The 24,491-nt window shown below is 32.7% G+C and overlaps 1 protein-coding gene across 1 annotated transcript; it reads right to left on the bottom strand.

The window, feature by feature from the left end:
* Positions 1–1,442: 1,442 nt before the first annotated feature.
* On the bottom strand, positions 1,443–23,254 carry LOC109148825 (LRR receptor-like serine/threonine-protein kinase GSO2). The gene is made up of 2 exons (XM_019296569.1): positions 21,248–23,254; positions 1,443–2,829 (listed from the first exon to the last, which is right to left on the bottom strand). Exons 1-2 carry the CDS (start codon positions 23,178–23,180, stop codon positions 1,496–1,498), a joined length of 3,267 nt encoding a protein of 1,088 aa, XP_019152114.1. The 5' UTR covers positions 23,181–23,254; the 3' UTR covers positions 1,443–1,495.
* Positions 23,255–24,491: the final 1,237 nt, after the last annotated feature.

A 24,491-nucleotide genomic window follows, 5' to 3' on the forward strand; every position in this document is an offset into this window, starting at 1 on the left:
TGACGATAGCGACGATGATGATGATAGTAGTGATGATAGCGACGACGATGATGATAGCAGTGATGATGATCATAGTGGTGATGACTACGTCGATGATAACGGTAACGACAACGACAATGATAGCAATGATCGTGATGATGACGATGATAGCGGTGACGATGATGACAATAGTGAAGATGATGATAATAGTGAAAGGTGGGTAAAACTTAAAACTGGATGTGAAAAATATGAGTAGAATGGTTTCATAATATAACTAATCTTTCTTTTATATATATATATATACACACACGTTGGAATAGTAGTAGCAGATGCTCAATTGTTTTTAATTTTTTAAAAGTCTAGATACTAGATGTTGTAACCCCCAAAAAAAAAAAAAAAAAAAAAAAAAAAAAAAAAAAGAAAGAAGAAGAAGACAATTTTAATAAATTGATTAAATTGTTGACTTATAACAACAAACTTACAAGTTCGACTCCCAGTAGGAACAACTTATTAACATTTTTAGTTTGAGTCATCAACTATAAACAACCTAAATAGGTTCACAGAATAGCAATGCTAAATTTATCCCGTACACACCATCGAACAGTGATGAAGATTTCCCTCGTCACTCAAAAAAAAAAAAAATTGCCATCATAATAGGCTCCAATCGATAGTTGACATAATTCTGGTTACATGTATAGATTTTCCAAATGATGAAAGTATAGAGACTTAAAATTCACAGATCAGTCATAGCATCAAATTACTTGAGATTGTTAAAATACAGTACTGATGATACAGGCAGACCAAACTGTTGGCCAATTAACATAATAAACACATAAAATGCAGGGAACAATGCTACACCTCCAACTATCTGCTACAATGCCCACATCATAATTATGTGGCATGCTGAGATTAACATAACACAAATCCAATAACTGTAAATTTGAAAGATTGGATAAACAGTCAAGACTATTAGTCTTTATAAGGCAAGAGAGAGAGTAGAAGATTAAGCAGAGGCAATCTGAATAGGAGGGTGAACTGTCTGATTTTCATGCCCAGATGGGACTGAGTAATTCTGCTGTCCAAAGGCTCGAGGCAGAACGCGAGAGCAAGCTGATTTGTTTCAAAATCGGAAGCAGCTTGTGGTTCAGAGCCCCATTCTGGAGGGTGATTTTAGTTATTTCAAGCCTGCCTCAGTGGAAGAACTTCAGCCTGTCTGAGATCGAGATCGAGATCGCCACCAACAGTTTTCACAGTGAATTCCTTAAAATTTTCGAAAACTGGCTCTTATTGCAGGGAGAAACTTATGGATCAAACACCTTGCTTAGAATTCATAACTCTTCTATCGCAGGTTGTCAGAATAATAGAGAGCATGAAGCTAAGTTCAGAGAACAGAGTATTAGGAATTGAAGAAGAAGAATGAACTTTATTTATTACTGTCATAACTGCCATATTACAGGAGAATATAACATTGTCATTCAGTTCTAAACTTTCATCCAACTCTGTATAGCTAGAAGCATTAAGCACTCAAAGCATGTGCCCATACTAAAACAGACTTCAACTTCTTATCTAAAAATTTAAAATAAGCAATCCTCCAAGATTTTACAAGAAACAAAGAACCATAGATGCATCCAAACCCCACTGCAAATCCTATAACCATGCTAACATAAAACCAATCCACTTCACAACAATCATCTCTTTTGCTTTCATTTTTGGGAATTTGACCATCATCAATACTGCTACAGCTTTTTGAGAGCGGAGGGCCGCAGAGGTTGTTGCCAATGTAACACGAAGCATTAAAGCCTTGCAATTGAGTACTTGAAGGTATCTTCCCAGATAGGTTGTTATAGGACAGGTCTAAAACACCCAAAAATGACAAACCTGAGAAGCTTGATGGAATTTTTCCTGAAAGTTGATTTCTTGAAAGATCAATGGATTCTAATAACTTCATATTTCCCATCTCCATGGGGATATTTCCTGTCAAATTGTTTCTTGATAAATTCAAAGATTTCAATTTCACAAGATTCGTCAATTCAATTGGAATATCCCCATTAAAGTTGTTATTAGAAAAATCCATGCTAACAAACAACATTAGAATGGTAGTGAAATACTCGTACTCATGTCCTTTTGTAGTTACTAAAGCACTTTCACCAAAGCTCCCAGAATATGATGATGAATACCTCCATTCAAAGAATCCAACCGGAACCTCCCCTTCATCATCAGTCATTGCAGTGAGATTTTTAAGGCACTTAGGTATCACACCAGTGAGGTTGTTATTGGAAATATCTAAAATGCGAAGAGATGTAAGATGACAGAACTCTGGAGACAATTCACCATTAAACTTATTTGATCGGAGCCTTAAGATTATCAAATCTGAAAGAGAAGTCCCCAACCATCTTGGAATCTTCCCTGTGAATCCATTTTCAGCCAAATCAACTTTCAATAGGGAGGAGCAATTTTGCAGTAGTGGTATCGGGCCAGAAAGCATGTTTTTGTGCATGTCCAAAGATTCCAATTTACTCAAAAGCCTAATGGAATTTGGAATGCTTCCAATCAATTTATTTTCCTTCATATTTAAAACTTCTAAGTATGGCCAATGCATCCAACAATCTGGAATTTCTCCAAATAAATCATTTCCTCCCAAATGAAGTATTCTGAGGTCATATTGCACCTTTTGTGCATGGCATAAGAAGTTAGAAATATTTCCTGAGAATGAATTGTTTGACAAGTCTAACACAATTATGTGGATAGAAATATGAGGTAAGGGACCACTAAATTGGTTAGAGCTCAAGTACACTGATAAAGACATACCAATCTCTCTAGTTGAATGAGATGGTATGTTTTGAATTTGGCCTCGCAATTGGTTGTGTGAAACATTAACTAATTCAATTTGAGAAGAAAAGTTCCATAACCAAGTTGGAAGCTCACCCTCTATTCCAGCATTAGAAATGTCCACAAAAGAAATTTGATGTTGAGATTGCAACCAAAGAGGAAATTGAGGACCCAAATTCCAGCCACTTAGATAAAGCCGATCAAGTTGGAAGGGAGGTGTCCAGTTTGGATTGACACGCATGGTTAATCTATTTCCATATGCAGATAAAGTGGTTAACTTTGTGAGATTAACAAAGTGATTTTCTGTCACTATGCCTTCCAACTTGTTATATGAAATGTACAAACTTTCAATCATTGGAAATGAATACCCCAAATTCTCAGGAAGAGTTCCGCATAACCTGTTTGTTGCAAGATCAAGCACTTGTAGCTTGCTGAGATTTCCAATTTGCTTTGGTATCTCTCCAGTAAGCATATTACTAGAGAGAGAAAGCGCTTGCAACTTGCTGAGATTTTCAATTTGCTTTGGTATCTCTCCAGTAAGCATATTACTAGAGAGAGAAAGCGCTTGCAACTTGCTGAGATTTTCAATTTGCTTTGGTATCTCTCCAGTAAGCATATTACTAGAGAGAGAAAGCGCTTGCAACTTGCTGAGATTTTCAATTTGCTTTGGTATCTCTCCAGTAAGCATATTACTAGAGAGAGAAAGCGCTTGCAACTTGCTGAGATTTTCAATTTGCTTTGGTATCTCTCCAGTAAGCATATTACTAGAGAGAGAAAGCGCTTGCAACTTGCTGAGATTTTCAATTTGCTTTGGTATCTCTCCAGTAAGCATATTACTAGAGAGAGAAAGCGCTTGCAACTTGCTGAGATTTTCAATTTGCTTTGGTATCTCTCCAGTAAGCATATTCCCATAGAGATAAAGGACAGACAAAGATGTCAAATTGGAAATAGAATTTGAAATGGTTCCTTGTAATTGGTTGGCACTAAGACGTAGTGACTCTAGATTGGTCAAATCGTAAATCTGATTTGGTATGTGTGAATTCAAGCGGTTACCAGAAACATCCAAATTTTTAAGGAATGTCAAGTTTGAGAAACCATTGGGTAAAGGGTCTTGCAATTGATTGGAACTTATGTCCAGAGATGCCAAGTGACTAAGACCAAACAATTGATGGGGTAATGAACCATTCAAATTATTGTTGGAGATGTCAAGAATACTCAGGGATGTCAAGTTCCAAGGACCATCAGGGAGTGGACTTAGAAAACCAGAAAATGTTAGATCAAGAGAAACAAGGTTATTGAGATTAAACATCCATTTAGGAAAAACAGTGTTGAATTCATTAAAGGAAAGATCAAGGACTTCAAGTAAAGAATTGTTTAGGAGGCGAAGTGACTGGGATAGTTTAGGGAGATCACAATCAGATAAATGAAGCTCACGCAAGGAAGGAAGCATATTAATGGCCTCTAACCAATTATGTGCCATGCTAAGATTAACATTACTCAAATCCAATAACTGTAAATTTGAAAGATTGGACAACCAGTCAAGACTATCAGTTTTTATGAGACTAGTACCACTCGTTTCATCAATGTTCAATTGCAAAATTAAAGTGTGCAAACTTGTAAGGTTTCCAAGTTGAGGGGGAATCATCCCTTGAAATCCCGAATGGGATAAATCAAGATATTGCAAGTTTGCAAAAGATCCTATGAAATTAGGAATTCGAGATCCACTGAAATATTCATAAAGACCACTAAGATCAAGGTGGCTTAATTGTTTCAGTTCTAGTAAACAAAGGCTGAGTGTACCTTTTGGAAGATGAACAAACTCAAACTCAAAGTTGGGATTTGTTAGCCGGAGTTGAACAACATGACCGGTTACATTGTCGCACATAACTCCCTCCCATTTGGTGCAACAATCAACTCCATCAACCCAAGAGGAGAGTCGATTCATTGGATCTTCAAACTCCTTCTTGAAGCACAATAGTGCTTGCATCTCCCTCTCCTTGCAAACCCCCAAGTTGATGCTTCCGCTACAATTGCACAGCTCCATAAGCACAAAGGCGAAGAGGATGATGAAGAAATAACTAGTTTGATGGACACAAGTCGTCCCCATTATGAGGAAAGTTTTTCAAGCTTAATATGACTCTATGAATGTAATTCTTTGCTTATGTTTATTTGTTCGCTGGATAATAGATATATATATACACACTTCATATGCTACAGCGCACTATTACTAAGATGGGCGGGAAGCTTCCTTGGCAACTACGAAAAACATGGACTGGAAAATGCATTGCATGTCTCAATCCGTATAAAATACTTTTGGAAAAAAATGTAATACTTTTAAATCAAAATGTAAAAGTATTACATTTTCCCTTAAAAATATTACATTTTCCCTTATAAGTAACAAAAATTTTATTCCTTATTAGTATTACATTTAAGCATATAAGTATGACATTTGTGCGTATAAGTATTACATTTTCTCATACAAATTTTTGCCAATATATTATTGTACGTTGCAAAACTCACGCGAATTCTACTATTAATTTTTAATTATTGTGATATTTAGTCTAATTCTTTAATTTTTATAACATTACATTCTTGACTTTTTTTTTATATACTATTAACTCTATTATAAGTTACTATTTGTTCTATACTTTTATTATCTATTGTAGTGCAAAGAGTCAAATCCCTCCAGTGGTGTATTTAAATTTCACTATCTGTATTTAAATTTTACGCTAGGCAGGTCAATATTCAATATCTATGTGCTCAGTTTAAATTGCAAAGTCGAGTATTAGTTACTTAATTTTAATCACCCAGAATTAAATTTGACATATAGTTAAATTGTTACTTGCGAGTCTTTAGTCTTTAGTTGTCATTATCCCTGAGCTTTCTCAGTCGTTAACCAATTTTTAGTGAAATGAATTATTGTACCCCAAATTGTAAGTTTGCTCCGTCAAGGCGTCAACAACTAAAGACAAAGACTTACAAGTCTAACCCAAAATACATGTTAACTATGATAGCAGCATTGCAAGTCATTAGTCTTTTTTTTTTTTTTTTTTTTTTTTTTTTGAAGGAAAGTCTTCAGTCTTTACTCTTTAGTCGTTACTGTCCTGACTCCTGAGTGGCTGAGTTGTCTGGGTCATTAACCAATTTTTTGGGGAACTATCTTACACCACAAAATTTAATTGGTGGAATCCTTACATTTTTTAAAAAATAAAAATAAAAATCTTTCTTTGGATGACTATGTAAACCTAGAGACAGGACTGGGTAAATATTACTTTCGTGTAAAAATTATTTAAGAGAGCATGTTGGAAAGACCACGACCACATGCATAATAGACATAAATTGCACTACGAAGATTGCTCCAAAAAAAATGTTAATAAGAATCGACTTGTAATCTTTAAATACAAAACAAAATTCATACTCTACTCACTCGACCATCTTTTTGAATTTTGTACTTTCTTTACTTGTAGCTAGATGGAAGATTTTTCAATTCATTTGCAGAACCAACATCTTTTAACGTTTGTTGTGACCTACTGTCTCAATGTATGCATCAACCACAGGAAATAGACTCTTCTTCCTGGAGGCATAGCCTAGACTTAGGGAATTTTGTACGACTTGTTAACATGATACGGAATTAGACACGCAAATAACGGGTCAACTGACTTAACCCGTTAATATTAGCATTAGTTATGATTTTTAAATATTATTTTATTATTTTATGAATATTATGGTATGCTATGAATTAAATATATATATATGTATACTATTTTGTTGATTTAATTATAGATTTAATAAAATAATTTTTTTTCTAAAGTTTTATTTTCAAAAAAAGAAAATTATATTAACATGTCTAATGAGTTCTAAATATATAAAGTTTTATTGTAGCAGTTGTTACATTTAGTTATATTCTTCAAATTTTGTCTCATTACATTTTTAACTTAAATTTTGTTTACTTACAACGACAAATGTTGAAAAAGACGCTAGGCGCCCTGGGGGCACCTAAGTGCTGATTTTTTGATGCCTAGGCGCTCAATTTATTTATTTATTTTTGTTTTTCTATAAATAAAAGATTTAAAAGAAAAAAAAAAAAGAAGCAAAACCTAACTAAAAAGTAAAAGGTAAAAACCGAAAAAAAAAAAACAAATAAAATAAATAACATACGTACTTGAAGGCTGACTGGCTAGGGCTCAAAGCCTACAAGTTGATCATCACTTTACATTAGCCTAAAACATAATCATCAAGGTGTCCTTTTTTATAATATGTTTCTAGTTCTAGAATTATGCTACTACGTGAATGTGTTTAGTTGGTAGTCTATTGTAGCAATTGCATTCAAGTTTGATTGTGGTTTGAGTAGCGTGTGTTTGCTACCAATGGTGAGTTGTACTTGCATTTCCCGAAGCTGAAATTGCTAAAATGGGATTTTAGCTAAAAGTGTTTTTAAAAAGTATTTAACTCTCCAGTGCTGGTGTCTCCAGAGCAAATAAACAACTTCATTTCCAAGTCGTTGAATCTGCTTGATCAGATTGGGAATTTTGAGCTTAACCACTTCTTTGCTCATAGCCAAAGGTTAAACAATGAGGCAATAGTGGCTTTTGTGAGAGCTCTTTGCGAAGTGTCCATGTCAGAATTACAATCTCCAACAGATCGTCGTGTGTTTAGCCTTACAAAAATGGTTGAAGTTGCGTAAGATTCTTTCCTTGAATTTATCAAATATTGCCTCTAAGCCTTCTGTATGCTGAAACACTCTAAAAGTTGATGGGATGAATAGTACCAATCTATTTACTTTATTTTACGGAGTATTTTATTTTTAAATTTTGTAGGTACTATAGTATGAATCGTATTAGATTAGTACGGTCTCACATATATGGAGTGTTCTTTCCAATTTCTTTGTGGCTGTTGGTCTGTCAGAAAATCTTTCTTAACACTTTTGAAGCTTGTAATCTTGGATTTGAAATTTGGATTCCAACATTTCAAGATTCCACCATCCATTTTCAATATATAAGTTTTCTTCCTTTTATCTCTTTCTTTTGCAAGATTTATGTTTAATGCTTGTGTTCTTGTGTTCTTTATGCTATTTAATCATGAATAGTTAATTTATGGACTTGAGTTATGGTTGTATTATCTATCTTGATGCTTGATTTGTGATTATTGCAAAAAGGGGAAGAACTCTAACCTAGGGTTCTTCCTAATATTTAGTTCTGCACGTGATAAAAATGAATCAGGAATTAAAGGATTATGTGGGACTCTGATCTATTTATTAGTTTCTTTGATGTGTAGTATTAATATTAGTGGGATTTATAAAAAGTACTAGTGTATCTTCACTAATACATTTGGCTGGTGAATTGAGAGGCAGACTTTCCAAAGAGGAGTGGCTTTGCTTTTAGTTTCTGTATGTGAGAAAATTATGCAAATTTATTTGAATTGTGCTGGGTTGAGCACTGTACAGTAGCAAACAGTCAACAAGCCAAAGCTTCACTGGATTCCCCCATTGTTCTAGTTCTTTCTGTATTACATAATTTGAGTAGTTTGGAAGGCGATATACTTTTGAGAAGTATGCTTCGCAGTTGCTCGTACATCTAGTCCGAAGTGAGCATAGCTCTGGAGAAGTTCAGCGAGTTTTGTAAACTTCTCGTACTTGAATGTGTAGACTTTTGTACTTGAATATTGTTTGATGTTATTATTTAACAAATATTTGTTACAATAGATTTTCTATTAAATTGAATGTGTATACAGATTTGTTTGTGGTTGGAATGCAAATTTGAGTGTGGGGAATTATTAAAAAAAAATTGAATGAGGATCATAAAAAATAAAATGAAAAATTTAGTGGCAGTTCAAAAATGTCACAATTATTAAATAAAAAATAATTTTTAAAAATAAAAATATATTTTAGCGGCGGTTGCTAATATTTATGGTAAAAAATAAAAATATATTTTAGCGGCGGTTATAAAACTGCCGCTAATATTTACAGTAAAATTAAATAGAATGTTTACCCGGGGTTATATAAATGTCGCTAAATGTTAATAAAAAAATGACTAATTTTTCGCGGCGGTTCTTGAACCGCCACTAAACGTACTAAAAACCGCCGCTAAATGATTGATGGACTAATTGACGCAGTTGTAAAAAATCGCCGCAAAAATCTTCACGACAGTATTTAGGCACGGTTGGACAATCGCCGGGAAACACACTAGTGGCGATTTATAACCGCCGCTAAACATAAAAAATCGCCGCTAAATGTCTAATTTGGTGTAGTGAAGGTTTATGTGTGAGTATAAGTCATGCCCCTATATACTCTTTTTTTTTTTTTTTAATAATAATTTAATTTGCTATAATTTATAAGTCATAACCAATTAATTGAATAGCGCAGCAAAAATAACCTGTTTGAAAAACATAACAAAAATAACCTTAGTAGTTAGTACAAACTAAACGCATGAAAAAAATTTCTTTACATATAAGTTGGGGAAGCAAAGGGCATTTTAAATTTTAAATTTTCCTTTCCTATTACTAATTAATTGCACAGCCGAAATGGTGCCCCATGTCCCTGAACACAGTTGCCAAATATTTCTGTACTGCATATTGCTTTAAATTTTCCTTTCCTATTATCATTCTTGCAATACACATCCATCCAGACTCATATCTATGAAGTTTCATAATAGCAGTGTTATATTACATTCTCAGCTAATACGCATAATTAGGATTTGTTCCAAGTCAAATCTTTAATTGCATATTGTTTTCCCATATCCAAACATATGTTTTACCTCGACCAAAATTTACTGTTTTTAAACCAATAGATCCACACTTTAAGCAGAACATTATTCAATTGAACTAATAAACTAAGAAAACATGTTCATGAATAAGAGACTAGTGGTAATCTATAAGTGCACAATTCTTCATCAGGGAAAAGTAATCAAGAATAGACTCACAACACACATTCCATACTTATTACAATATATATATGTCACTACGTTTTAAGGATGAAAAATAACTAATTCACTAAAATAAAAGTAGAAAAAGTAGAAAGAGAAAGCAAAGCTTACATCCTTGTGCCATAAAAGGACAAATAAATAAGGATACATAAACATATTTTTGTTTTTAAAGAAATTTCAAACTCTCATGAAAATCTCGAGCATATGGCTGTCGCGTATAAAACCAAGAAATATGACTATCACTCCATTCTTCATCTTTATTAATATTCCGTTCACTGACGATTAGAGCATTCCCAGCTAGATTCATACCAATATTAATAGCACTCTTCTTCACTTCACTTGTAAAAATAATCTTCATTTCTTGAGTTACCAAATCAACGGAAATTATATTTGCTCTAAGATTGAAAACATCCTTCATATATTCTACATCCTCGTAATTCCTTATATCTATATCACTTGAAAACACTAACAATTGGCCACCCAAATTCCAAATTCCTATTGGGATCAAATAGTCATTTATCCCACAACCAATGTGTAAGTCATTCATCCCACAACCAATGTGTATACTTGAAAGTTTACGCCAAGTGATATTATTATTATTTTCATCCATTAACCAAATGTTGAAGAAACCCTCATCCCTCGAAACAAACTCAGCAAAACTGATTACAGCAATAGTATCATTCATAATCGTAATGAAATCAGTATTGCATTCTTGTGGAATCTCAATCTTACCAAAAATCTCATCATCCATGTCAAACAAAATCAAATAAGAAATCCTACGCATTGAACGAAAAAGCCAATAATACTTTCCTTTTAAATAGAAGTCCCGAGTGTAGTTTAGGGTTGGCCAATGTCTAGGTCTTTCTGGAACTGCATCTATTTGTCTCCAGTTCCACGAACCCCCTACTTGGCTACAAACCATTACAATTTCGTGACCATCTTCCCTTAGCTCTCTATCTTCAAATCTCAAAAGCATGACAATCTTCCAGACCATGTTTTTAGACAACCCAAATCCAAACGTTATATGTAGAAAATTTTCAATAGGGGGCTTGTTTGGTGGTTTGTTAGGCACCTTAATTGAAGGTAAGGCCTTTATTTCCCTAGTGGATGGATTCAATGCAAAAACATCAAAACTCATGCCCGGAGAAATCATTCTTCTCCTATTACCAAAGAAACCAATGCTTGGATAATCCTTGCCAACAAACAGACATAGCACACCATGACAACTCTTGACGTATCTGAGTTCTGTATTTGGCATGTCTAGGTATATGCATCTCGTCTCAGACTCTGATTCTTTGTAAATCAAGTAATATTGTAGACTATATACAGGGAACTCAGGAGAATTAAACTCTAGGAGAGCACAATTGTTTTTAGCTCGACTAAATTCATAGTGTTTGTCCATGAAATCATGATCGTTTTTTATCAAGTCATAAAAAAATCTACAAACACACTTAAATCGCATTAGAGTCTTTACCGATAACCTCATCAAAATTTCAATCAATAAATCCCTCGGTAATTTGCAGCTTTCCATTTTTAATTGACAACTTAATGAGATCTACAAGCAATAGAATAACGATGTACCTTTAAACCTCAACGAAATTTGAAACGAGAACCTTAGTGTTGGAGACGACGGCGGAGACTGAAGCAAACGAATTTGAGAACTGAACGGAGTTTTGAGGTCGCAGTAAAGACTAAAGAGAAGAAGATAGAGCAGAGCAGAGCAGGGATCGGGTCGGGTGAAGTCGTACATAAGGAGAAAAGATGGGTCTGAATTTTCAATTGCCGCACATCTATATATATAATTACATAAACATAATTCTTTTCTCACTCGTCTTCTCAAAAAAAAAAAAAAATTATTTTCTCACTCATCTTAGGAAAAGAATTTTGTTTTGTAATTTAAAATTGATCTTTTTTAGAAATTAAATAATTAAATAATATATATTATGAGAAATACTGATTTTTTTTTAAAAATGTGGCGACATTTTCGTAAATAATTGAACATCGGAGTGTAAATTAAATGTATTACAAGTGATGTTTACTTGACTAATTACACTACAGTAATTATAGAAAAAACAAATTAAAATGACCTTAAGAGACCTTAAGACACACAAACCACACACCTAAGGTTTTAAAATGACTCACATTAAGCACAAAATTCACGCACCTTAAGCACAGAACTCACGCACTTTAAGCACAAAACTCACACACCTTAAGAAACAAAACCCACGCACCTTAAGCGTTATATATATAAAGTAAAATCCTCCTTCCCAAATTCCTCCCCCAAAAAAAAAATTTATGGGCATTTACGTAATATCCTAATTTAATTAATTATAAAAATTATATTTTTACTCCTATTATGCACTTTATTTTCAATCAAATCAGTAATTTATATTTTGACGTTATCATATTTTAGTTAATTAAATATTAATATGGTCATATTAGAAATAATAAATATTTATGCAAATCTATATTAATAGTCAAATTAATCCTTACACGAAATATTACATGAATAGAATAAAAACATTAATGAATTGAAATTATATATTCATATCCGTGTGTTTATAATAATTTTATATATAATTCATAAATATTTCGTGTATGACTAATTAGTTATGCAATAATATATAAAACTTACGTGTGAATAATATATATTAGGAGTCCCTGTGAAGAATATAAAACTTCCGTCTAAATAATGTATATAATTGTGGAAAACAATTAATTATGGTAATTAATTAATTAGTTTATAAATTTGGAGTCCATCTTATGTTTACTTGACTAATTAGACAGTACAATAATTAAAGAAAAAATTTCTCAAAGTTTATATTCATATCCGTGTGTGACTAATTAGTTATGGAAAGAAAGAAAATTATGGTAATTAATTAATTAATTTATAAAATTTATTCAATTATAGAAATTATATATTCATGTCCATGTGTATATATAATTATTACTCTGTATATATTTCATAAATATTTCGTGTGTGACTAATTAATTATGGTAATTAATTATGAAATATATAAATTTGGAGTTCATGTAGTGTTTAGTTGACTAATTTTTTTTTTCAAATAATTATGGTAATTAATTATGAAATATATAAATTTGGAGTTCGTGTAGTGTTTAGTTGGCTAATTTTTTTTTTTTGAATGTTACTGGCTCTATTACATTATAGTATCTGTTCATATACTTTCTCAACCTATTGAAACACAAAGAACCAATAACGCCTCCACTGAGGCTCAAACTCACAACCTTCCAAATGGAAATCCAACCCGGGTACCATTAGACCACATAGTCCTGGTGTTTAGTTGACTAATTAGACAATACGGTAATTAAAGAAAAAATTTCTCAAAATTTATATTCATATTCGTGTGAATATAATTACTCTATATATATATATATATATATATATATATATATATATATATATATATATATATATATATTTCATAAATATATAATATGTGACTAATTAGTTATGGAAAAAGGAATATTATGATAATTAATTGATTACTTTATAAAACTTCCGTGTGAATAATATAAAACTTCCGTATGAATAATGTATATAATTATGATAAACAATTAATTATGGTAATTAATTAATTAGTTATTAAATTTGGAGTCCGTGTGATGTTTACTTGAACACACACACACACACATATATGTAAAGTAAAATCCTCCTTCCTAATTTTCTCCTCTAAAACTTATGAGCATTTATGTAATATCCTAATTTAATTAATTATATAAATTATATTTTTACTACTACTCTACATTTTATTTTCAATGAAATCAGTAATTTATATTTTGATGTTATCATAAATTAGTTAATTAAATATTAATATGGTCATATTAGAAATAATAAATATTTATGCAAATTTATATTAATAGTCAAATTAATCCTTATACGAAATATTACATGAATAGAATAAAAACATTAATGAATTGAAATTATATATTCATATCCGTGTTTATATAATTACTCTATATATATTTCATAAATATTTTGTATATGACTAATTAGTTATACAATAATATATAAAACTTACGTGTGATTAATATATATTGGCATCTCGTGTGAATAATATAAAACTTCCGTCTGAATAATGTATATAATTATGGAAAACAATTAATTACGGTAATTAATTAATTAGTTTATAAATTTGGAGTCTGTGTGATGTTTACTTGAACAATTAGACAGTATGGTAATTAGAGAAAAATTTCTCAAAGTTTATATTCATATCCGTGTGTGTGACTAATTAGTTATGGAAATAAAGAAAATTATGGTAATTAATTAATTAGTTTATAAAATTTATTCAATTATAGAAATTATATATTCATGCCCGTGTGTATATAATTACTCTATATATATTTCATAAATATTCCGTGTGACTAATAAATTATGAAAAACAAATAATTATGAAATATATAAATTTGGAATCCGTGTGATGTTTAGTTGACTAATTAGACAGTATGGTAATTAAAGAAATTTTTTTCTCAAAGTTTATATTCATATCCGTGTGAATATAATTACTCTCTATATATTTCATAAATATATAGTATGTGACTAATTAGTTATGAAAAAAAGAATATTATGGTAATTAATTGATTACTTTGTAAAACTTTCGTGTGAATAATATATATTAGGAGTCTGTGTGAATAATATAAAACTTTCGTGCTTCCGTGTGAATAATGTATATAGTCATGGTAAAAAATTAATTATGATAATTAATTAATTAGTTTTTAAATTTGGAGTCCGTGTGATGTTTACTTTACTATTTAGAAAGTACGGTAATTAAAGAAAAAATCTCTCAAAGTTTATATACATATCCGTGTGATATATTTCATAAAATAAATAAATAAATAAATAAATAAATATATATATATATATATATATATATATATATATATAAAGTAAAATCCTCCTTCCCGATTCTCCCCCCCCCTCCCCCCCCCCCCCCCCCCCCAACTTATGAGCATTTATGTAATATCCTGATTTAATTAATTATATAAAAAGAAAAAGGAAAAGATAAGTAAATTACTTAATTACCCCAACTAAACAGTGTAGACTAACGTGGACTCACAGGCCTGTTATGGGAGGGGCTATATGTGCACCATTTTTATAATTGAGGGGCAACATTTACACCATTTATAATTTAGGGGCGACATTGATAATTGGTCAATTATAGAAGGGCATTTTTTACAATTTTCCCTTTTTTTTAAAACATGGTGCCATTTTAGTAAATAATTGAACATTGAAGTGCAAGTAACAGTTTTATATAGTGCACCAAAGTGCAAGTAAAATGTATTAAAAATGCAAATACAATGTACTCCGTATTAATAGTACAATAAATAATGTACGTTGAGAATCAATATTAAGTATCTCTCCAGCCGATAGCTAGAAGACTTATCTCTCGTCCCTACGGTCAGCGCACTAAGCGGTAGAGGACTGGCCAAATGTTTTGCTTCATTCACATAGGTAGGGATCGAAACGTTATCATTAGGTGCACTAATTAATATTAAACATGCACTATCGTTAGTGCATATATATATTTTAGGACTACGGTTTACCTTGCAATGTGGACCTGCAAGGTGAACCTAGTCCATGGTATAACAAGTGGCTAAATCATATTCCTTTTCATATTGATATTTTGCTCGGTTATTCCCTGTTCTTCTTGTATTCAAATAAATATATAGCTGCTTCTGAGTTGTGAGATGAGTCAATTTTCAAAGCTCTCATCAATTCTTTGATTTGCATGTCGTAGGTGGAGATGAGTTAGGAGGGTTTTCTTAAAGTTGGGAGGGAAATCTTCTTTCGTCTTCCAAGTTTATCGAGAGAGATAGAAAGGAAGAATGATTTTGATGAGGGTGAGTTTTAGTACTATAGCATGCTCGCACTCTTTGGCTCTGTTTATTAGAGTATTTCAAGGATGGACTCAAAAAGGAGTGAATCTTGAATGCAAGTTAATTAATAAGAAATCTGACTAAGATAAACTATTAAATTGGACCAATGCCAGAAACTATGCCAGAATTAAAATATGAAAGAACAAGAAATAAGAAATGCACCAAACACCAAGATAGTGGATTTAAAAGTATTTTTAGTCGTCAAAGAACGCATTAAGTCATATGATAGTTATAAGTCTTTAGTCTTCATTCTCATCAAGTCTTTTACCAATTGTTTAATGAATCTTCATCCACCACACGACTTCTTGTTTTCGTTCGCCAGCACTTACAAATATATGAACATGACATTTAAGAAAATTTTCATTTATGAATATATAATTGAATATGACATGGAAAAATTCCTTACTTTCTACACCAGCCATTTGCTTATTTAGCTTTTAGATCAGTCTCACTAAACTTTCATTGGTATTGTTTATTGTGGTTAATATTTCTTGCCTACTAGAGCATTGACTCATCCACGAGCTGAGACATAGGGTCTCTGATAATGGGGTATGTTTGCTTCATCCTGAGCACCGAAGAAGATCTGAACATTGATATGCAATTCAGATTAATGGAGATATTGTCTATGGACAGAAGAGCCGCAATAGAGTCAGATTTGGATAGCAAGATCATTAACAATATCAAATAAGATTCAGGTTCTCCAAACGAATTCAGCTTCAATCTTGAAAAATAGTCAGAGATTCAAGTTTCGTGTAGCATTAGAAATTTGTTTCAATGTCTGATTGTAAGAATTGTTTTATCATTCTATCGATCTTATTGTAAACTTTTTATCATATGATTAATGAATTAGCTCTTTTATTTAAAAAAAATAGAAATAGAAATATATACAGGAAAGCAAAAATAATCCAATTTGAATTACGTACTGAATCTGGATTTGGAGACGAACATTTCATACAAGATTTTATTAATTCTGACTCACCTCCTTTACTATAAAACTGTGAACCATCAATTTGGAACCGAATTGAAGCGGGTCGCGTACGTGGTCACCTCATTAATTAGTTGACATGCAAGCTAAGGTACTTAACAGGAACGTAACAGTCACCGTAATTTCTAATCCATGTGTCCCATCCCTGAAATACTCTAAGAGCATCCACATTGGTTGGGGAGAATGTGGAGATAATGTAAGAGTGATTAGGAAAGAGAATGTAGGAGGGGAGAGAAAAAAAAAAAGAAAAAAACAAAACAAAAAAAAAAATTAAAATAAAAAAAATAAAGTAATCTGACGCGTCAGGCGCGCCTGACGCGCCACCGGACGCGTGCAGTCCACGCGCCCGGCTTTCCTCTTGGACTGCGCGAGACGCGCAGTCCGTGCGTTGGCTGCATTACTTTCCATTTTTTTTTCTGACATTATGTTTGAACTTGCAGGATAAATATTTCAACAAATAACCCCACCCTACATTTGTTATTATCCCCACCCAAGATAATTCATCTGACATTATCTCCCTAATATCCACTGATGTGGATGCTCTAATAAACAGAGGGTGCGAGCATCTTTCTCCTTGCGAGCTTTGAAAGAAGAGCAGCTGCGCTGCCTGATAAAACCCTAATCGGGGTAATATCCTTTAGGTTTGGGCTGTTCTGTATGGTCTTCAGGCCAATCATTTGGGCTTATATAGTTCCGACTTACAGACCCGAACCCAAATACAATTTGACCTAACAATTAACAAACAAATACACACGCAGTAGTATAGATATAGATAATAGATACAAATATATTTATCAATTAATCACCCATCTGAAAGAAAGAAAAGAAAATGTCATATTATACATGAATTATTACACATATAATAATTTAGTGTCTTATACTAGATAAGAAATTAAATATTTATAAATGCACTTATATTAAACAAATAAATAAAATTCACATCAAGAAGAGTTTGGTTGCATTGGAACTACTAATATTTCAAAGCTAGCAAAGAAATAAAAATTATAAAATATAATTTATATATATTCACGTGATAAATTATAGAAAGGTTATACATACCCATCATATTAAAATCCTAATTGGATTAAAGTTGGCTTATCATACTAAAATACTAAAATTCTAACTGGTTTAAGATTAACTTATGGTTTCCCAATCATACTAAAATCGTTAAACATAATAACTAGCTAATACTATATAAACCATTCATCATTCTATAATTTTCTTCATCATTCTATAATCTTCTTTCATCATTCTATCATTCTACAAGCTATTTAGATATTATTAATCATGTTTACCAAGTTTGCTATATTGGTTTGGTTGTATTGTCTTCTTCTACAAGCATCAACTTTATATTATGTATATTATTTAAAAAATGGCAACTATAGAATCCTATTCCGGTTTATGAGTTTCATTACAACTTCTCGGCTTATCCTGATTATCCTTTACTCTTTGTTCAATCTCTTTCTTGAATGGATCTACAATGAATCCATTGATGATGATGATGATTATGAATTCATTGATGATGATGATGATGACGACGATGATGATGATAGCAGTGACGATAGCGACGATGATGATGATAGTAGTGATGATAGCGACGACGATGATGATAGCAGTGATGATGATCATAGTGGTGATGACTACGTCGATGATAGCGGTAACGACAACGACAATGATAGCGATGATCGTGATGATGACGATGATAGCGGTGACGATGATGACAGTAGTGAAGATGATGATAATAGTGAAAGGTGGGTAAAACTTAAAACTGAATGTGAAAAATATGAGCAGAATGGTTTCATAATATAACTAATCTTTCTTTTATATATATATATATATATATATATATATACACACGTTGGAATAGTAGTAGCAGATGCTCAATTGTTTTTAATTTTTTTTTAATAATTACATTTTTTAATAAATTAATGCATGTATCCAGGACTATGTGCTTGATTATTTTTTTTTTTAAAGCCTACGTGCTCGATATAATGCAATTACAAGTTTAAAAGTCTAGATACTAGATGTTGTAACTCAAAAAAAAAAAAAAAAAAAAAAGAAGAAGAAGACAATTTTAATTAATTGATTAAATTGTTGACTTATAACAACAAACTTACAAGTTTGACTCCCAGTAAGAACAACTTATTAACATTTTTAGTTTGAGTCATCAACTATAAACAACCTAAATAGGTTCACAGAATAGCAATGCTAAATTTATCCCGTACACACCATCGAACAGTGATGAAGATTTTCCTCGTCACTCAAAAAAAAATAAAAATTGCCATCATAGTAGGCTCCAATCGATAGTTGACATAATTCCGGTTACATGTATAGATTTTCCAAATGATGAAAGTATAGAGACTTAAAATTCACAGATCAGTCATAGCATCAAATTACTTGAGATTGTTAAAATACAGTACTGATGATACAGGCAGACCAAATTGTTGGCCAATTAACATAATAAACACATAAAAATGCAGGGAACAATGCTACACCTCCAACTATCTGCTACAATGCCCACATCATAATTATGTGGCATGCTGAGATTAACATAACACAAATCCAATAACTGTAAATTTGAAAGATTGGATAAACAGTCAAGACTATTAGTCTTTATAAGGCAAGAGAGAGAGGAGAAGATTAAGCAGAGGCAATCTGAGTTGGAGGGTGAACTGTCTGATTTTGATGCCCTGATGGGACTGAGTAATTCTGCTGTCCAAAGGCTCGAGGCAGAACGTGCCAAGCTCTCTGCAGGAATATCTTGCAGGCCCGAATAGAGAAAGCTAGAAAGCGTGAAGGGGAGTTTGAGGTATATATGCTTAGCTTCTTCACAGGGATATGATTAATGATTATGATAGTTTCCAAATTACTTCTATATAATTATTCATGTAACATGCCTATTTTAGGCTCTCTGGCAGCATGAAGAGAGGGAGAAGATAAAGATTCTCCGGCAGCTTGTGGAGGGTGATTTTAGTTATTTCAAGCCGGCCTCAGTGGAACAACTTCAGCCTGTCTGAGATGGAGATCGAGATCGCCTTTTCACCATGGTTAGTAGCACAGTGAATTCCTTAAAATTTTCAAAAACAGCCTTTTATTGCAGGGAGAAACTTATGGATCATCCACCTTGCTTAGAATTCATAACTCTTCTATCCCAGGTTGTCAGAATAATAGAGAGCATGAAGCTAAGTTCAGAGAACAGAGTATTAGGAATTGAAGAAGAAGAATGAACTTTATTTATTACTGTCATATTACAGGAGAATACAACATTGTCATTCACTTCTAAACTTTCATCCAACTGTGTATAGCTAGAAGCATTAAGCACTCAAAGCATGTGTCCGTACTAAAAAAGACCTCAACTTCTTATCTAAAAATTTAAAATAAGCAATCCTCTAAGATTTTACAAGAAACAAAGAGCCATAGATGCATCCAAAGCCCACTGCAAATCCTATAACCATGCTAACATAAAACCAATCCACGTCACAACCATCATCTCTTTCGCTTTCATTTTTGGGAATTTTACCATCATCAATACTGCTACAGCTTTTTGAGATCGGAGGGCCGCAGAGGTTGTTGCCAATGTAACACGAAGCATTAAAGCCTTGCAGTTGAGTACCTGAAGGTATCTTCCCAGATAGGTTGTTATAGGACAGGTCTAAAACACCCAAAAATGACAAACCTGAGAAGCTTGATGGAATTTTTCCTGAAAGTTGATTTCTTGAAAGATCAATGGATTCTAATAACTTCATATTTCCCATCTCCATGGGGATATTTCCTGTCAAATTGTTTCTTGATAAATTCAAAGATTTCAATTTCACAAGATTCGTCAATTCAATTGGAATATCCCCATTAAAGTTGTTATTAGAAAAATCCATGCTAACAAACAACATTAGAATGACAGTGAAATACTCATACTCATGTCCTTTAGTAGTCACTAGAGCACTTTCACCGAAGATTTTTCCAAAAAATGAATACCCCATATATAATTCAATTGCGAGCTCCCCTTCATTGATCATTGCAGTGAGATTTTTAAGGCACTTAGGTATCACGCCAGAAAAGTTGTTATTGGAAATGTCTAAAATGCGAAGAGATGTAAGATGACAAAACTCTGGAGACAATTCACCATTAAACTTATTTGATCGGAGCCTTAAGATTATCAAATGTGAAAGAGAAGTCCCCAACCATCTTGGAATCTTCCCTGTGAATCCATTTTCAGCCAAATCAACTTTCAATAGGGAGGAGCAATTTTGCAGAAGTGGCATCGGGCCAGAAAGCATGTTTTTGTGCATGTCCAAAGATTCCAATTTACTCAAAAGCCTAATGGAATTTGGAATGCTTCCAATTAAATTGTTTTCCTTCATATTTAACACTTCTAAGTATGGCCAATGCATCCAACAATCTGGAATTTCTCCAAATAAATCATTTCCTCCCAAATGAAGTATTCTGAGGTCATATTGCACCTTTTGGGCATGGCATAAGAAGTTAGAAATATTTCCTGAGAATGAATTGTTTGACAAGTCTAACTCAATTATGTGGATAGAAATATGAGGTAAGGGACCACTAAATTGGTTAGAGCTCAAGTACACTGATAAAGACATACCAATCTCCCCAGTTGAATGAGATGGTATGTTATGAATTTGGCCTCGCAATTGGTTGTGTGAAACATTAACTAATTCAATTTGAGAAGAAAAGTTCCATAACCAAGTTGGAAGCTCACCCTCTATTCCAGCATTAGAAATGTCCACCGCAGAAATTTGATGTTGAGATTGCAACCAAAGAGGAAATTGAGGACCCAAATTCCAGCCACTTAGATAAAGCCGATCAAGTTGGAAGGGAGGTGTCCAGTTTGGACTGACATGCATGGTTAATCTATTTCCAGATGCATCTAAAGTGGTTAACTTTGTGAGATTAACAAAGTGATTTTCTGTCACTATGCCTTCCAACTTGTTATCTGAAATGTACAACCATCTAATCATTGGAAATGAATACCCCAAATTCTCAGGAAGAGTTCCGCATAACCTGTTTGTTGCAAGATCAAGCACTTGTAACTTGCTGAGGATCCCAAATTGCTTTGATATCTCTCCCGTAAGCATATTTCCAGAGAGGTAAAGCTCTTGCAGCTTGTTGAGATTCCCTATTTGCTTTGGTATCTCTCCAGTAAGCATATTTTTAGAGAGATAAAGCACTTGCAGCTTGCTGAGATTCCCAATTTGCTTTGGTATCTCTCCAGTAAGCATATTTCCAGAGAGATCAAGGGCAGACAAAGAAGTCAAGTTGGAAATAGAATTTGAAATTGTTCCCTTCAATTGGTTGTAACTAAGATCAAGTGACTCTAGATTGGTCAAATCGTAAATCCAATTTGGTATGCCGGAATTCATGTAGTTACCAGAAGCATCCAAATTTTTAAGGACAGTCAAGTTTGAAAAACCATTGGGTAAAGGGTCCTTCAATTGATTGTAACCTATGTTCAGAGATATCAAGTGACTAAGACCAAACAATTGATCTGGTAATGAGGCATTCAAGGTATTTTCAAAGATATCAAGAGTACTAAGAGATGTCAAGTTCCAAGGACCATTAGGCAAGGGACCTTGAAATTGATTACCTCTTAGGTTCATAGATACCAAACCACTAAGACCAAACAATTGACTAGGTAATGAACCATTCATTTCATTATCATTGATGTTAAGAGTGATAATGGATGTCAAGTTCCAAGGACCATCAGGGAGTGGACTTAGAAAACCAGAAGATGTTAGGTCAAGAGAAACAAGGTTATTGAGATTAAACATCCATTTAGGAATAACAGTGTTGAATTCATTATTGGAAAGATCAAGGACTTCAAGTAAAGAATTGTTTAGAAGGCGAAGTGACTGGGATAGTTTAGGAAGATCACAATAAGATAAATGAAGCTCACGCAAGGAAGGAAGCATATTAATGGCCTCTAACCAATTATGTGCCATGCTGAGATTAACATAACTCAAATCCAATAACTGTAAATTTGAAAGATTGGACAACCAGTCAAGACTCTTAGTTTTCATGAGACTAGTACCATAAAAGTTCGATCGCAATATTAAAGTGTGCAAACTTGTAAGGTTTCCAAGTTGAGGGGGAATGATCCCTTGAAATCCTAAATTGGATAAATCAAGATATTGCAAGTTTGCAAAAGATCCTATGAAATTAGGAATTCGAGATCCACTGAAATATTTATAAAGGCCGCTAAGATCAAGGTGATGTAGTTGTTTCAATTCTAGCAAACAAGGACTGAGTGTACCTTTCGGAAGATGAACAAACTCAAACTGAAAGTTGGGATTTGTTAGCCGGAGTTGAACAACATGACCGGTTACATTGTGGCACATAACTCCCTCCCATTTGGTGCAACAATCAACTCCATCAACCCAAGAGGAGAGTCGATTCATTGGATCTTCAAACTCCTTCTTGAAGCACAATAGTGCTTGCATCTCCCTCTCCTTGCAAACCCCCAAGTTGTTGCTTCCGCTACAATTGCACAGCTCCATAAGCACAAAGGCGAAGAGGATGATGAAGAAATAACTAGTTTGATGGACGAAAGTCGTCCCCATTATGAGGAAAGTTTTTCAAGCTTAATATATATGACTCTATGAATGTAATGCTTTGCTTATGTTTATTTGTTCGCTGGATAATAGATATATATATACACACACTTCATATGCTATAGCGCGTTATTACTAAGATGGGCGGGAAGCTTCCTTGACAACTACGAAAAACATGGACCGGAAAATGCATTGCATGTCTCAATCCGTATATAATACTTTTGAGAAAAAATGTAATACTTTTAAATCAAAATGTAAAAGTATTACATTTTTTCTTTAAAAGTATTACATTTATCCTTATAAATAAATTTTTTTTTTATTCTTAATTAGTATTACATTTAAGCATATAAGTATGACATTTGTGTGTACAAGTTAAGTATTACATTTTTATCTTGACCCGACCCGACTCATGATGAGACGGTCTCACACAAATTTTTAACAGTATATAATTGTACGTTGCAAAACTGACATGAATTCTACTTTTAATTTTTAATTATTGTGATATTTAGACATTTAGTCTTATTATTCTTTAATTTTTATAACATTACATTCTTGATTTTTTTTATACTATTAACTCTATTATAAATTAATATTTGTTCTATATTTTTATTATCTATTGTAGTCTAAAGAGTCAAATCTCACCACTGGTGTATTTAAATTTCACTATCTGTATTTAAATTTTACGCTAGGCAGGTCAATATTCAATATCGATGTGCTCAGTTTACAATAAATTGCAAAGTCGAGTATTAGTTACGTAATTTTAATCACCCAGAATTCATGTTAAATTTGATATATAATTGCATTGTTACTTGCGAGTCTTTAATCTTTAGTTGTCATTATCCCTGAAATGAATTATTCTACCCCAAATTGTAAGTTTGCTCCGTCAAGGCGTCAACAACTAAAGACAAAGACTTACAAGTGTCAAATAGACCCATCTACTACTGCGAAGTGCTCAATTTTCACCACGAACTAAATTAAGTGTCAAATAGACCCATTTACAAAATGTGCTCAGTTTACAATAAATTGCAAAGTCGAGTATTAGTTACGTAATTTTAATCACCCAGAATTCATGTTAAATTTGATATATAGTTGCATTGTTACTTGCGAGTCTTTAGTCTTTAGTTGTCATTATTCCTGAGCTTTCTCAATCATTAACCAATTTTTAATGAAATGAATTATTCTACCCCAAATTGTAAGTTTGCTCCGTCAAGGCGTCAACAACTAAAGACAAAGACTTACAATTCTAACCCAAAATACATGTTAACTATGATAGCAGCATTGCAAGTCATTAGCCTTTTTTTTTTTTAAGGAAAGTCTTTA

The sequence above is a fragment of the Ipomoea nil genome, unplaced genomic scaffold (assembly GCF_001879475.1).
Source record: "Ipomoea nil cultivar Tokyo-kokei standard unplaced genomic scaffold, Asagao_1.1 scaffold2144, whole genome shotgun sequence".
Taxonomy (NCBI): Eukaryota; Viridiplantae; Streptophyta; class Magnoliopsida; order Solanales; family Convolvulaceae; genus Ipomoea; species Ipomoea nil.

Excerpts from the sequence above, each read along its gene's own strand:
- LOC109148825 (XM_019296569.1), bottom strand. The coding sequence starts at position 23,180 with ATGGGGACGACTTTCGTCCATCAAACTAGTTATTTCTTCATCATCCTC. Across the intron at positions 2,830-21,247 it reads TTCACACAACCAATTGCGAG|GCCAAATTCAAAACATACCA; the intron begins GCCAAATTCATA and ends ACCAATTGCGAG.